The sequence below is a fragment of the Rhinolophus hipposideros genome, assembly GCF_964194185.1.
Source record: "Rhinolophus hipposideros genome assembly, chromosome: 6".
Taxonomy (NCBI): domain Eukaryota; kingdom Metazoa; phylum Chordata; class Mammalia; order Chiroptera; family Rhinolophidae; genus Rhinolophus; species Rhinolophus hipposideros.
The window spans coordinates 37453637-37469340 of NC_138052.1; the positions used below are offsets into that span (position 1 = coordinate 37453637).

At 36.0% G+C, this 15704-nt stretch overlaps 1 protein-coding gene across 6 annotated transcripts in view; it reads left to right on the plus strand.

The window, feature by feature from the left end:
• Nucleotides 1-15704, plus strand: part of PKP4 (plakophilin 4) — a 230928-nt gene that overhangs the window by 157404 nt on the left and 57820 nt on the right. For 4 of the 6 annotated variants that reach the window (XM_081052556.1, XM_081052559.1, XM_081052557.1 and 1 more), the window contains exons 5-6: nt 13382-13513; nt 13623-13813. In XM_081052556.1, the coding sequence (XP_080908682.1) occupies nt 13382-13513; nt 13623-13813 (323 nt within the window). The remainder of the gene's footprint in view (nt 1-13381; nt 13514-13622; nt 13814-15704) is intronic. The other 2 variants (XM_081052560.1, XM_081052561.1) reach the window with 1 other exon arrangement.

Here is a 15704-nt window from a genome sequence, read left to right on the forward strand (position 1 = left end):
TGTAAAAAAAAAAAAAAAAAAGCAAAACTATTTTTAAAAGGTCTTCAGTCTACTTTGTCTTTGGCTGGGTCTTGACAAAAGAAACATCTTTATTCAATTTTCTTGTTTTCCTAGATAAGAAAGAATTACACAAAAGAATTTAGAGTTGAAGGTCTATTATTGTTCCTCATTTTTCTTTAATATTTTGTACATTTACTTGCAAACAATTTCTCTACCTTTTTTATTACAAATTTGACTTGAAAAGCGTAGCACTTTAAAAGGTTTCCAGCAATAAGGTGAATTGTTAGCAGGGTGGTGGTTTGATCACTGCCTAGGAAAGCTCCCTGCCTACTCAGGTGTTTTCAGGGTGTTGTATTCTGTTGAAATGCCAGAAACTGAGACCAGCTGCTAAATTTTGTTTTTAAATAGCTAACTTCCTGCAGAGTCATTTTCTGTAGAAGAGCTCAAATGCCCTAGGCAGAAAAGATTTTCATTTCTTTCTGATTCAGTTCAGGAGGGATCAGCTTGCTTGTTTTTTTCTGGTTGTCTGTCTGTCTGTCTGGTTGGTTAGTTGGTTGGTTGGCTGACTGGCTGGCTCGTTGGTTTTTAACCTGTACTAGGGATAGTAACCTGTTTGAAAGTAAAAAGCCAAACCTTTCTAAGTTTGGATGCTCAAAGAGATAACTTTTTAAAGCATGGGGAAGAACCGTCCATTTTACAAAATATTTTTATTTTGCCAAGCTCATCGGGAAAGAGTCTTAAGGAGAAGTTTCCCTAGAAGTAATAAAGTTTTATAATGCATGTATGCCCTGTTGTTACCATGCTGTCCTGTGGTCCTCTCTTTATTCTTCTGTATTTTCTAGATCATCAGCATTACATATACTGTACTCTCTAAAAACATAAATGCACATTTGTTTTTCTTTTATGAAGAGGAGAGATTATTTTTTTCTATTTTGGCTTTGTTTTTTCCTTAGGCTTGCATTTTTTATGTAACCTTTCATTTTTGTGTTTTTTATGTATATTCTGCTAAAAAGGGATGAAAAAGGAATGTTGTCTTAGTGTTCCTTTTTTTTTCTGCTTTTATCAGTGTGCCATTTTTCCATGTTCATGTCTTCATTTCTCTTAACAATTTATGTATTTGTAAAATCTCTTTTGTTCCACCAAAGTTTGAGGTAGCTTTTAAGAACACTTATAACAGAAAAATAAACACCATAATCACAGAAAATATATATTAGAATAATAGGTTCTGAGGAAAAATGAGAATGCAAATATATACAGATGTAATTATACTTCTTGATGATGGGAAAGGCTTTGCAGAATATATTTTTAATATTCTTTTAATATCTTTTAAAGAAACATCTTTAAAACTTCTCTTTTAAGAAAAAGCACACCAATTCAGTCATAGCATACACACTGTGTATGCTACCAACCAGAAAGAAGCTTTTGAAGCCACAAATTGAGACCTTTTGTCAAAATCATCATTGGTTGTTGCTTAAATCCTCCAGTCACATCCTGCAAAGTGAATTTTGCCACAAATCACAACTTCACAGTTTTTCTGTTCCGGGGGGAAAAAATTACTAAAGTCTAGGCAGTTGCCAGCTTTAGTACTTACGTGTAAAATGAGGGGAGGGGAGCAGCACCAGCTGGAGGAACTCCCTCTCCTCCCCACCCCTTCCTGGTAGACCAGGAGGAGGAGCGGCCTGCAGAGTGGGAGCGCTGTCAGTTCCCAACAGGCCACAGTCGGATTCACTTTCACTTGAAGAAATTGTTCAAGAAATAGTTGCAGGAGCAGAAATTAATGTATCTAAGCAAGTGATTGGGAATTACTACTGATGGATGAGAAATTAAGGAGACCAAAAGATGGGAGTCTCTAGTAAAGCAGCAGGTTAGCAAAGGACACAGGTGCGTATAAAAGGGGAAATTTCTGGATGACCCAGAAGGCATTAAAGGATTCATAGACTTGGTTGGGTCTTTTACAATAAGTCATGAGTAGGAGAGAAAGTATTAAAAATTCCATGCTCTTAGGATATGTGATGTTTGACAATAAATATGGAAGGGAAGGAAAAAGATTATTGTAAAATACAAATTTTAACCTGATAAGATTATTTAACTTTACAGTGTCACATTCATTTATTGTAGAATATGTGTTGAAGTGCCATAATTTTAATATACTGTCCATTTAAATCATGTTTGTGTGGTGTATAACGTAGTAAATATGTACTAGTACTATACTTAAGACTTCATAAGTGTTAGGTTCTGCATTTTGTTTATATGTTCAAATTTTGTTTCTAAAATGTGTGAATACAAGGTTTTTTGTAAGGGATAGATTTACAAAAAAACATTAATATTGAAGATAAATGATAAATGAGAGACTAGCCCTAAATCAATTTATTTTTCTTTTTTCCTCCATCTGGAACAAGTAATTTACAATACAAAAAAATCATCAGCATATCATAGGACTCCAACTTAAATGGGAACATTTATGCCTCAGTAGAAATGTACTGAATTTATAAAGGAGATACAGTAGGAAGTTATACATGTTTGTAAAGAGACTATTAAATTATCAATCATGTATAAAGAACTATTATTTTTATTGAGGGTTTTGAATGTTATGATTTATTATGGCTACAAATTGTACACATGACAAAATTTTATCATATATCCCTTCCTGTTTCTCTTCTAAATGCCAGGAGGAATACAGATTTCTGTTAAAGCCAGCCTTAGAGTCCACACTTCCCTGCCTTACATGTTAGGCCTTTTTTAGCCACATAGTCATGATAGTCTTCTCACTGCAATTCCAGGCTGTAACTCACCACTACAAAGTGCTCTTAGCTTTTTAACATTCCATTACAAAGTAAGGCATACTTCTTATTTAAAAAAAAGTAAGTTGAGAAGAATTTGGAATAAAAGGTGAAATTTTTCTTCATTCCTACATCTCCCCATACCATGGCCATTGCCCTACACACACACACACACACACACACACACACACACACAGAGTATAGATGAAAATCTGGAATAAAATACACCAACCTGGTGTGTGGGGGTAGATATATAAATATCTACACACGAATGTATTTGTTTTTTTACTACAATGAGGATATATTATACATTGTTTTATGACTTAGTTTTTTTTCCTTAACATAGTAAAACTGTGCATGTAGTTTATAGGTCAGTATAAAGTGGAACTGCTTGGATAAGGAAGAAATGTGTACATTTTCATTTGTCAAATAGTGTCAAATTACTCACCAAAAATGCTTAACAATGTGGGGCACTTTTCCTCCACCGTCTTAGGTTAGGTGACTGGGGGCCTGTGAATTTAACTGACAATAGACAGATTAATAGAAGAAAACAGGTCTAAGATAGTCATATGCATATGGTGCTCACAAAAGAAATAACTCCCTAAACGGCTGAAGTTAGGGGCTAATGTTATAAGGGAGTGGGAGGGGGGAAAATGAGTTCCTAGGGAACAAACAGGAGATAAGAAAGTTTGTTTTATTTATTTTTTTCATGCCATAAAACTGCCCCAGAGGGCATCCATGACAGCCTCAATCCCAGAAGTTTTGCTTTTAGTGAAATAAGGGAAGTGCCAGGAAGGCTTCTTTCTGCATCTGTTGAATCTCAAATATTTTTAGTTGTAAATAACCTTCATGCCAACTCTCTCGGGGTCGAAATGGGTCTCCACAAGTATATATTCCTGTCTATACCTATTCCTTGTGTGGTGTATACCGTAGTAAATATGTACTAGTACTATATTTAAGACTTCATGCTTAATATATTATGCTTAATACGTTACCAGAATATAGATGTGTAAATCTTCGTGAATATTTTAAGTTTTAATAAGCTTTACAGACAGGTTAAACGTAAACTTATTTTAAAAAACAATTGTTAAGTATTCATTAAATCAGAACATTGCATGTAGACGTCAGCACTACCAATAATCAATCTATGATTTGATTAGTTCTTATAGAAGTTGGAAATCAACTTGATCTTGGAATTTAATAAAATTGTCATGTTTCTTGTCGGTTTTGCCTTTTTCTCTTTATCTGGCTCAAAATGATCAGATACATTTTTCTGTCAACAAATATGCACCAACCACTTCCAAAAAAGCAAAAAATAAACTTTATATCACCATTGGAAGTAATTCAGATACAAACATCTCCCTCCAGAGGTTCCCAAACTTTGCTGCAGTTTAGAATAGCCTGTGGAGCTATTATAATCGTGAAGCTTAGTCCTCCCTCTATACAATTAAATCTCAAAGTCTGGGACTGAACCACGCATCGATAGTCTTTAAAGATCCCCAGGTGATTCCACTCTGCATTTTGAGCACCACTGCTTTACTCATAATTAAATTAATTGAATTACTGATAATTAAAGAGAAGAATAAATGTTTATCCTGCCCAAAATACAGATTATATTTCTGGATAACCAAATAACCCTAGCCATTACTGGTTATCTAAAGATTTCTAAAATATGCCAAAAGAAAAATCACCAATTTGCATCCCCTAATGAAATAATTGATTCAGTCAAAGATTGTCAATGTATGCAGAAACTTCTGTATTCTCACTCCTAGTTGCGCATTAGCATCATCTTGGGAGTTTTTAAAATTCTAATATTCAGATTACAACTTAGGTTCATGGAATTGGAATCTCTGGGCACCGGACTGAACCCCCACTGGAGGTGACTGCAATGTGCAACAAAGTTTGAGAACCATTTTTTCAGGGAAAAAGTTGATGGTGAACTTAAAAACAGAAAGATAAGGCTGCCACCACTTGAATTGGCTATTTGATTTTAGCACCTGTAAAAGTTATGATATGACATGACGTCAAGTACACAGCACCATCCATAAAGTATTCTAACCACAAAAGTGTGGCCTGAAAGCTTTCAGCTCTTTCTGCTTACAAGACATATTAAGTTTAGAGGATGTATAAATCCACCATGAGAAACCCATCACACAAATTCAGAATGTGGAACTTCCTGTGAGTTTATTAGTATGGTTCCCTCCGTGAGCCAAGAAAATGAAAATGAGGGAGTGGGAGCTGCGTTTTAGATTTAAGGGACTTAAGTAATAATCACATTCAAACACAATCTCTGAACCTCATTTCAGCCTGACTCTACAAGCTAACTCAAGAAAGACATTTCTGAGACATCAGGAAAATTTGAATATGAATTCATTATATAGCATTATGGAATAACTAGTTTTGTGAAGTCCTTATTTTATAGAACTACATGTGGAAGTATTTAGACTTGCAATGGTTTGATGCAGTGGATCTGTTTTAAAAATTAAAAATGTTGCATAATGTAATAATTAAATCAGGGGGTTAACTTTTTCTCTCTACATTTATGTTTGAAAACTTGAATTTTAAAAAGTTTAAATGCAAATTCTTTAAACAAAGCGTTCAAAATATTGGGGTTAAAATAGTATATCAGAGTGACGTGTTAAAGCCAGCTAGCTGTGCTCTAACATAAAATAAGACCAATGATGAGATGGATAACATGAGTTTCCCAGCTAGTGGATGTTAGTTAATTTGTGTTTCCACATAGTTGAGATTTTGTTGAATGAATCCTTAAAAGGCAAAATTAGCTGTAATGTGCGGGGCATCAGCCTTGCTGGTAGTTTAGAACTCTACATTTATCACTATGTGCATGGGTGGCAGCCATCAAATAAGAATATTAGCATTTTGCTTTAGCAACCATGTATACGAGGTCTGACAATTAAGTTTGTGAACTTGTCGCAACAACGTTGCTCACCTTTTTTTGATATCAGAGGGATTATTCATTATGAATTTCTACCAACTGAACAAACAGTTAATGAAGTTTACTATTTGGAAGTGCTGAAAGGCTGCATGAAAAAAATGAAAATGACCTGAACTTTTCACCCACAGTTCGTGGTTCTTGCATCACAGCAATGCACCAGCTAACATAGCACACTGTCTGTGAGGGAGTTTTTAGCCAGTAAACAAATAACTGTATTGGAACACCCTCCTTACTCACCTGATCTTACCACCAATGACTTCTTTCTTTACCTAAAGATAAAGGAAATATTGAAAACAAGACATTTTGATGACATTCAGCAAATCATGGATAATACGACAACAGCTCTGATGGCCATTCCAGAAAAAGGTTTCCAAAATTGCTTTGAAGGGAGGGCTAAGCACAGGCATCAGTGCATAGCTTTCCAAGGGGAGTACTTCAAAGGTGACCGTAGTGATATTCAGCGATGAGGTGTGTAGCACATTTTCTAGGATGAGTTTGTGAACATTGTCCAACCTCATATGAATGTTCCTAAGCCATATATATATATATATATGTACATGTATATATGCGTGTCTATATATATATACACATATATATCAGCAAACCCCCAAAACATTTAAATAAGTTAGTACTTTGTATAAAAATCAAATATCCAGTCTTAGCCGTTAACATTTTATGTTGAATACAAACATGTCAAATAAATAGCTATATATTTACATTTTTCATGCTTTTAGTGATATGTGAAGAAATATTCTATTAACTATCTAAACTAAAATAGATATTGTCAAGAATCTCTTCTTTTTCCATTACCACCTTCTCAACACACAGAGCCGCACTTTCTCAGTTTACAGGTATTGCTTTGGAATACATCAGAAAGGCTACCATCTATAACTGGACATTTCGTTCTTATACTAAAGTGAGTCTGCATTTAGCTTTATCTTGATAATATTTACCAAAGAAGATAATCCAGTAGAAAAGTGAAGAGAAACCTAGTTTCAGAAGACCCATTTCTTTTGATACTGAATATGTATGAGATTTTTTTTTAAGTTTTTTTTTCTTCTCATTAATACAAGGATTCTGTCTTGCATCTCCCACTATCAGATATTTCCATTTCTATATTTGGTAGTATATTTTTCCTAAAAGGAATAAAAGGTGCCTTTGAAAAAAAATTTAGAGTGATTTTTGAGCACTTATTTTCCATAAGCCACCTACTTTTTTACATCACAGTGAATCCCTCATTATTTTTTCAGCTGTCTCTGTTGGAAGCGAGAGCCCCATGGCCTTTTACGAACACCTACCTATTAAACTCCGGGTTGGACACTTTACATGTGTGATCCATTCCTTTTCTATTTTAAACTCCTTGTTTTTTCAGTTTTCCTCTCAGAGAGATAGAGTATAAATTTTTTATAGTAGGTGTGATACCTGTGTTTTAATTAGTACCGAGACTAAAAATACTTAATAAAAATTCATCTTAATATAACAATTGATGAAAGTTCCTATTTTTCTAAAACATATTTTTAATCGTTTTGTATTTCTTAACAGAATTCGGGAATTTAAAAATATTTGTGACCATGAAGTCTTTCTGGTGACGTGCAAAACTAAAATACTTTTCAGATTTTCATTGTTAGGAATCTATAAAACATTTTGTCAGTTTTTACAGATACAAAGTTTGCTTAAACTATAGTATGAAATTAATCCAGATAGATGAGCTTTTACAGTGGATTTCAAGGCAGATTAGCTGATGTTTAGAGCAAGGTTTAAAGTGAACTAGAAGGTATTTCATTAAGGATTTCTGTTTTCCAAGACTTTTCACACAACATTTTCTCAATACGTAAAATTTTTAGAGCCAGTGTCTTAATATTTAAAAGATAGTATGTGCATGTGTAAAACCTAGGAACCTAGGTAACTCAAGAGAACCAGACTAGGAATAACTTTCAGGAAACATGGTCTTCTGCCTGTCTTGTAAGCCTTTATTTCCATCAAAACCCAGCTATTAAAGGATATCTTATTTATATAGTAGTTTATATTTGAGTCAACAAACTCCATGTATTTATAATATTCTTAGAATATCAGTCAATGTCCATCTGTATCTTTTATGAACCAAAGAATGTTCTTACGCTTTGTTTCCATCATCCTAATTCCATTTTCACTCTGAAACAGTATTTCCCACTGATCTCATTCCCTGCTCTAATAAGATTACCTACAGGAATGAGTCTTGTGCATCAGAGAAGTTAATGAACAGAAGTTTTTTCAGGACCATCTTCTAGGTCCCCTTCTAGAATTTGGCCAAGAGCTTTACTTCTTCACCATAGAAGACATTGAAATGTGTCTGCAGCTCTGTGGAAACCACACTTCTTCCTGAGCCTATGGTCATAAGGAAGTGAGAGTTCCATGGCCAAACAGGAAGTTAGTTGAGTTCCCATAAGGCAAAAATTTTTGCTCACATTTTTCCCAAAGTGTGTTATCCCTCTGAGTATAATAGCCTAAATTGAACTCATAGGCCAGAGTTGGAAGAATAACATATTTAATTCCCTTAACTATCCAGAAGAGTATCGTCTGCCTCAATAATTACATGCTATTACCACCCCAAAAGTCCTTCCAAAACTCACACTACACTATTCACATTACACTAAAGTTAATGTTACTTCTGTTCATTAACTTCTGCCTTATGTAAAGGCAAACCCCAAAACACCATAGCAGCTCAGGATAGGCAGAAACAAGGAGAATCTCACAGTGTGCCAGACTGAAAGACTATTTACAGGGTTGTATATATTAAAAATCTCCTTAGTGATCTCTGGGTTCCTGTTTCCAGGTGATTCTAACCTCAGTACAGACCTCCATCATTTTATATCATATAAACAGTAAGACACATAGATCAACAAAGCAGAGGCATTTTAATAATTTCAAGTTCTTTAGAGAGTGTCTTTAGACTTTTTACTGAGCATATTTTTATGCACACTTGACATGTATTTGGGAGGCACATCACAGAAAAGATAAAATAATTTACTTTGTATTTCATCTTACTATGAGCATAATGGGGCAGATAATATACCAAATTTTTATAGCCCCACAGCATTATTATTGTCCCTTACCCATTAATATGTTTTTAGCTGTAAACTTCTACTTTTTCTAATTAATTGCCTGTGTGTGTGTGTGTGTGTGTGTGTGTGTGTGTGTGTGTAATATGGGCACTCAGATGAAATGTAATGGGCAAGAAGGACCATGCTTCCAATAATCTCCCAGTCTTAAACACAGATGGAGACTATTTCATTCTACCTTGAAGTTTGTTCAAGTTCTATATTTTTAGACATGCATTTTCTTAGAAGATGCTAATTAGATGTTTGAAAATGCCCCATAGTATAATTCTGGTGTCCCAGAAAACATGTTTATGATTTTTTTAAAAAAGTAACACATGTTCTTCAGTACACAGATTAAAGAAGTAGCATTCATATTCTGTTTGTCATTTTTACTCAAAAATGTCTCTTGATTTAATGTTCTGGTTGTGCTATAAGATGCAAACTATTTAAATATAGTGTAGAGCATTGATGGTGAAGTGATTAACCCCTTCCTCTCTGTGGTCTCTCCAGTAAAGTTGACTAGTGTCTTCTTCCATTCCATATAACAGATGTTTTTAAAAGACATTCAATTTAAAGTACGAGTGCATAAATAACGCATCATTAATAATTGTGAATCTTACCATACTACAACAAGAAAAACTATTCAGTAATTAGGAAATGTATCTTCTGTTTATCTGAGGTATCGTGACTGTGTACATACATTTATGTGTGTGTATAGAATTTCTGAATTACAAGTTTTCAAAGAAACAACAAATAATAGTAAAACTGTTTTGAAAACAATTTAACTTTTAATGATGCAGAATGATGCAGAAGAGACTTCAGTATCTTTTTGTCTTTACTGGTGTGCATTATCACTGGGCTCCACTATCAAAATCGTAAAATGACTGAAGACCTTATTCATAGTATAGACTTTGGTTGTTTTATAGTTCATATTAAATAAATCTCTTATATCTTTTTAAAACTTTAACTTTTATATTTACTCATAGATGAAGCACAAAATCTACAGCCTGTTCTCTAAACCCAGCTATTTAGATCTTCAAATGGGATTTGGGGGACATAAGAAATACATATTTTTGTGTCCTCATTAACTATCTCAATATCCTTTTCTATATTCTACTTTCTTTTCTATATTTCTACTTTCTGCATTTAAAATTATAAGAAGGAGGTACTAACATTTAGAGGGTACTTGGTTATATTACTTTGGGGTAATTTTGTTTGTGTATTTTGTGATACTAATTCTGTTAAGTTTTATTACCAGGGTGACCAGTATAGATAGAATCGTGTCACAATTTGTGCTTACTCTGTTTACAGTTATTTTAGATAGCTTCTCTTAAAGAAGAGTTTAAATGAGCACAATTGCTTATCACATGATTTGTGAGAAAATGTTCCATTAGATGAAGAGACACAGTTGATGAGGTACAGATTGTTAGGGTGTCTCTTTCTCTTTTTTCTATTCAATTACTAGCTCCTAATAGTTTAAAAAAAGAAAAATATGAAGGCATACACAGAACTCTAATGGTTTTTGGTTTCCATGGTGACAATTTTTCAGATCTTGACACTGCATGCCACCTAGTGTTTCCAAGCCAAACGCTTTGATGTATTGGTGTCCCAGGCTTTATCTTGTACAAAAGCCAAAGCTAGGAGCTAATTGAACATCTTTTTTTCTTTAAAAAAAAAGAAAAAGTACATTTTTCCATGTACGACAAGTCTTAAAGCTACCACAGTGGGACTTCCTTTACCTATAGTTGGTTGCCGTTTTCTATTTGATTTCCCAGCGTTCCGTTTCTGGAGGAAACAAAGATGAAGTACCCAGCTCCGGTCCTAGGCCATGTCTCGTATAGCTACTCCCGGGCACTCCAATTCCCTGTGAAAGTCTTCCAGCATGTATTTAATCTTTAATAAATCTCCTTCGAGAATTGCTGTGTAAGAATGTTTAGAACTCTAGAAATTCCTGACAGAAGAGTTACAAATGAAGCACGTCGCCCCAGTATTATCAGCGGGATAGAGACTTAGATCATGTTTCAGCATGTACCAGGAAAACCGTGGACAATCTATAACTTTTATTGACATTTCAAACTTAGGAATTCAGAACTGTCACAGAACTCGACCATCTAGAAATATGTTGTCAAATGATAAGTCAGGAGACAGGTCGTTAAAACCTATATTAGGAATGTGGGTGAGTCCTTCTGGAGGCTACAAAACAAAACCTTAGATTGAATTTGACATCAAGTTAAAGGGTTAGAATGTAGTGGGATTTCCCAGTTCTCTCATAAACCTGTGCTCACTTTCCAAAGCAGCTTGAGCAGCACTGCCTAAAAGTTTTACTTCACTTCGTGTAGACAAACTTTATTGAGCACAAGAAAGTGAAGCCAAGCACAATGCCAGGCATGAATCAGAACTCAATAAAGAGAAGCTGCTCTTTTCACTGGGAATTTGTTTATTTAACAAAGATTTACTGGGCACCTACTGAGTGCTATACACCTATGCTGGGCACTGAGTAAGCAACAGTGAACCAACCCGACAGTCCTGCCTGCCCTGAGCTTATAGTCTAGTGAAGGGAGAGTTATAAGTGCTATAGAGAAGGAACAAGCCGCCCTTCTATGGTAAGAGCGTGCTGCTGAGATCTGACTGCCTTTAGGAAATATTCCTAAGCTTCTTTCCCTCAGATATTGTCACTCATTCATTCTCCCTCTCTCCCTCTCTCTCTCTTTCTCTCTCTGTCTCTCTCTCTCTGTCTCTCTCTCTGTCTCTCTCTCTGTCTCTCTCTCTCTCTCTCTCTCACACACACACACACACACACACACACCCTGTATTTTAGCTGTATCATAGCTGTATTCCTAGGGCCTAGCATTTGATAGGGCCTTAATAAATAGTTAAGAAAGTCAGAAAGGAAAGACAAATGAAGACATTGAAATCCTTAGGCTTGTGTGTTGAACTCAGAATGTTTAAATATTATACAGACTTAGTTTAAATATTTGAAGTGAGAGAGAAGCAGCATTTCTTAAAAAATGTTTGTTAGTAACAGTTAAATCTGAGGAGAAAAAGCCTTTTGAACAAAATCAGAACAGGGGCAAATATATTTTGAAAATACTAGAGAAAAGAGGACAGTATAATCCTGTATTCATTCACGTATTTGAATGAAATTGGGGAAAGGCAGTATAATCTATCACCTAAATTGGCAGCTTAAAATACAGAAGTTGGAATAGGGAAGAAAGAGATAAATTGTTTTGTTTTTAAGTTCAAGATGGCAAAGTGATACATGAGTATCAAGTGAAACAAGATAATGGGGGAGAAGATTTGGCTGAAGGAAATAATGGACAGGTTAGAGTGTCTGTATTCATTTGGAAAAAAGACTAAAAGAATTAACAACTGGATAAGAAATTAAAGTTTCCATTCAACTCTGAAAATTCTGTACAGAGTTTCACTCATTTTAGACAAAATGAAATATGACAAAAAAAGCTAACCTTACTTTCAAAGGTTTCATCACCAAGCTCAATAATGTGCAAGTTTTCATTTCAAAAGTTTGAAGTATGGCAGGTCTTTTTTTAAATACTTGGCCACCCAGATTCTCACCCAGAGTCAGTTAATCCTCTTTGAAAAAGTCACCTAAGGGGTGAGTTTTCCAAGGGGGAACAAGGTCAGTTTTCAGATTTTAATTTAATATATGTTAATATGGGGCTGGTAAACAGGAGGAACAACATCATGAAATCTAGCAAAATATATTAATAAGCTGAGTATATGGATCACCTTCTTATAGAAAAAGAGTCAAAATGGTAGTGCAGTTTAAGGTGAAAACAGTCTTAATGTATAGATTATTGTCGCGTCCCACGTGACAAGGGTTGTGGGGAGTGAGGAGGGCAGCGCAGGGTTAAGAAAAGACAGTAGCCATAAACAGAGTTTAAGCAGACCAAGGGACCCCCAGTCTCAAGGACTGGACGCCCGGAATCGGGCCCAGCATCAGCTTTTATTAGTTAGGTGGGGAAGTAAAGAAGATGAAGCTTGTCAATCTCAAAATCTGTGAATTCCATACACCATAATAGGAAACTGATTCAAGCCAGTCACCCTTGCCTACAGGCAGCTGAACCATAAATCTCAGGATGTCTGTACTTCCCCAAGGGACAAAACTTTATGCCTATGAATAGATGGAGAGCACACCATTGAATCTCTTCCCTTGCAGGTTTTGGGAAGGAATGCAGCCACAGAGGGGAAGGTGGGGGTCTGTGTCCACCTCTATGAACCCCGTGGGTTCTCCTGTTGGTCCCCACTCGACTGTGCCTGTCTTAGGTTGCTTTCCACGTGGAAAGTCATACCCGTCATGGCCGACCAGCCATCTTGTTGGGACCAAACAGGGAGGCATAACGTGCAAACACAAAGGTGAAGCAAAGTCCCTGAAAGGATTCGTCTGGCAGACTCCTTTCTTTGGGGGCAGGTATAAGGAAACAAACGGTTAGGCTGCTGCGTGGCGACAGGTTATAATATGTTACTGATGAATATCTGAAGCTTTTTAAAGCAGTTTTGTTTTGCAATTTTGCCGTTAGGTTCAGCTAATTAAGCTTCTCTTCTTACAGATGTGCCAAATACCAGTGTAAACAAACCTAGAGTTTCTGACGCTGTCCATCCCAACAACTATCTCATCAGGACAGAACCAGAGCAAGGGGCCCTCTATTCACCAGAGCAAACATCTCTCCATGAAAGTGAGGGTCCGTTGTATTATCTTTTAAGTATTAGATTTGCCTTTAATATTTTCTTTTTGAAATGAGCATCAGAACTGGAAAATAAAGATATTTCCTGCTGGTTTCATTCCTACAGGATCATTGGGTAACTCAAGAAGTTCAACACAAATGAATTCTTACTCCGACAGTGGATACCAGGAAGCAGGAAGTTTCCACAACAGCCTAAACTTGAGTAAGGCAGATAATAGACCACAGCATTCATTCATAGGATCAACTAATAACCATTTGGTGAGGAATTCCAGAGCTGAAGGACAAACATTGGTTCAGGTAAACCAAACACATCAAGATCCTTGTAAAAAAAAAAAAATGCTGTCCTAATTGAATATCTCTTACAAGTACTTTTTAAAAAATGAGACCAACACATACGATTTTGAATTTATGGAATAAGTAAAGTAGTGAAATCATGTTACGCTATGCGAGTCTATAATGTTAAGGAATTTTTAGGCAGGAAACTTAAAAATGCATTAATTTCTGTTAATTAGCTCCTATTAATGAGTTCTGATAAATTCCAGACGCAGGAGATTAATTCGTTTGAAAGGAGCAAGTTTGGCATGTGAGGAGGAGTCCACGGGGAGTGTGGGAGAACTGGGTAGAATGTTGTACTCCCTGAGGGGTTATGAGTTCCTAAAAATACTAGAGCTGAAATATGCTGTAAAGAGTCCTAGAGGGCAGAGCACCATTCCAACACCTGCAAAAAATGGGACTGGCCTATTCTAACCAAAGTTTTTGCTTTCATCTTTGGACATATTCCCTGAAAACACATTTCTTTCTTTTGCTAGAATGTAGATATTCCTGCCTATAGAAAGGCGTTGTATAGAAGCATAACAGTTCTGTTAAGTTAGCATTTTCTAACTTGATAGTCACAAAATAATACTTGCATTGTCGATTTATAAAACTGAGCTCCTAACTCATTGCATCTTTATTCACATTAGTCCACCAGCATATTCCAGAATTCATAGACACAGTAGGAGTCCTAAGTGGCAATAACAAGTAAGGATACCGATCTGTCCAAGTACCCCAGTGATTTTTCCGGAGCTTAAAAATGGCAAGATGATCAAAGAACTTAGGCGAACACTAACCTTCCCTTAATGCAATACAGGAAGTCCGAAGCTACCACAGCATCGGGCCAGGGTTCCCATTGCCAAAGGAGAAACACAATATGCCTTCGGCACTTTGGCTCACCTATTTAGGGGAAATTGTTAAGTAATGAGAAACACGTCTATATGCAAGCACACACAAATATAGTGCATCGGTTTTTAAGCTAAAACAGGAAATCTTGTGCTGTAGCAGAGCTGCTTTGAGCTGCACCCCCAGTCCTCATATTGTACAATTACCTGTTTGCTGTTACTAGGAATGTTTTGATGGAACAGTTTGAGAAGCTTTGGACTAAATGCTTACAGGAATTCATCAGCTTAGGTGAATTTCTGTGTCAGCAGGTCTGAAGTCACACTTTTGAATAATAATTATCTTAGCTACAGAAATTGTTTCTGTTATTCCCCCTGAAAGTGGTCATGTTACCTCTTTTTGTTGTTGTTGTTTTTTACGGTAAGTTGATTTTGTTTCTAGAGCTGAAGAATTAAGTTGGGGAGGGGAATGGTCATCTCTAAAACTTAATTTGCATGTATTTTCGGAAACACGTTTTCTAGATATTTGGGCCAAGTATCATCCCGTTTTGGTAACAGCTCATTGTGGGATTTTCATATTTTTATCACTATTAGTAAACCCCAAGCCAGACTTTAATTTTCCAACTGTCTACTAATTTTACAACCCCCTTTTTTGCCTTTTTGTTTATTTACAATTCCATTTCCTCCTCATATCTTCTCCTCTTCACTGCTATTGACTTTCCAAAATTGTTGAGATGGAGCACACATGAGGTCTCAGAGCAGGTGTTTCAGCCCACCCAGTAGCTTGTGACACCTGGAGACTAAGCACTCTTCCTCTTATGACATCTAATAGTTTATCTACAAAGCACTCATCTTTTCCCGGTTTCTTTTCTTACTGCCCCAAGTAAAAATAAAAGGGGGTTGATGGCAAGTGTATTCCAGCAATCACTAAGGAGAAACAGAGCAGCCTGGTCCCGTGCTGCCCAGCGTCTGCTGTCCGTGCGTGTTCCCCGCAGGCCAGTACCCCAGTCCAGCCACTATTGTACTTCCTCGTT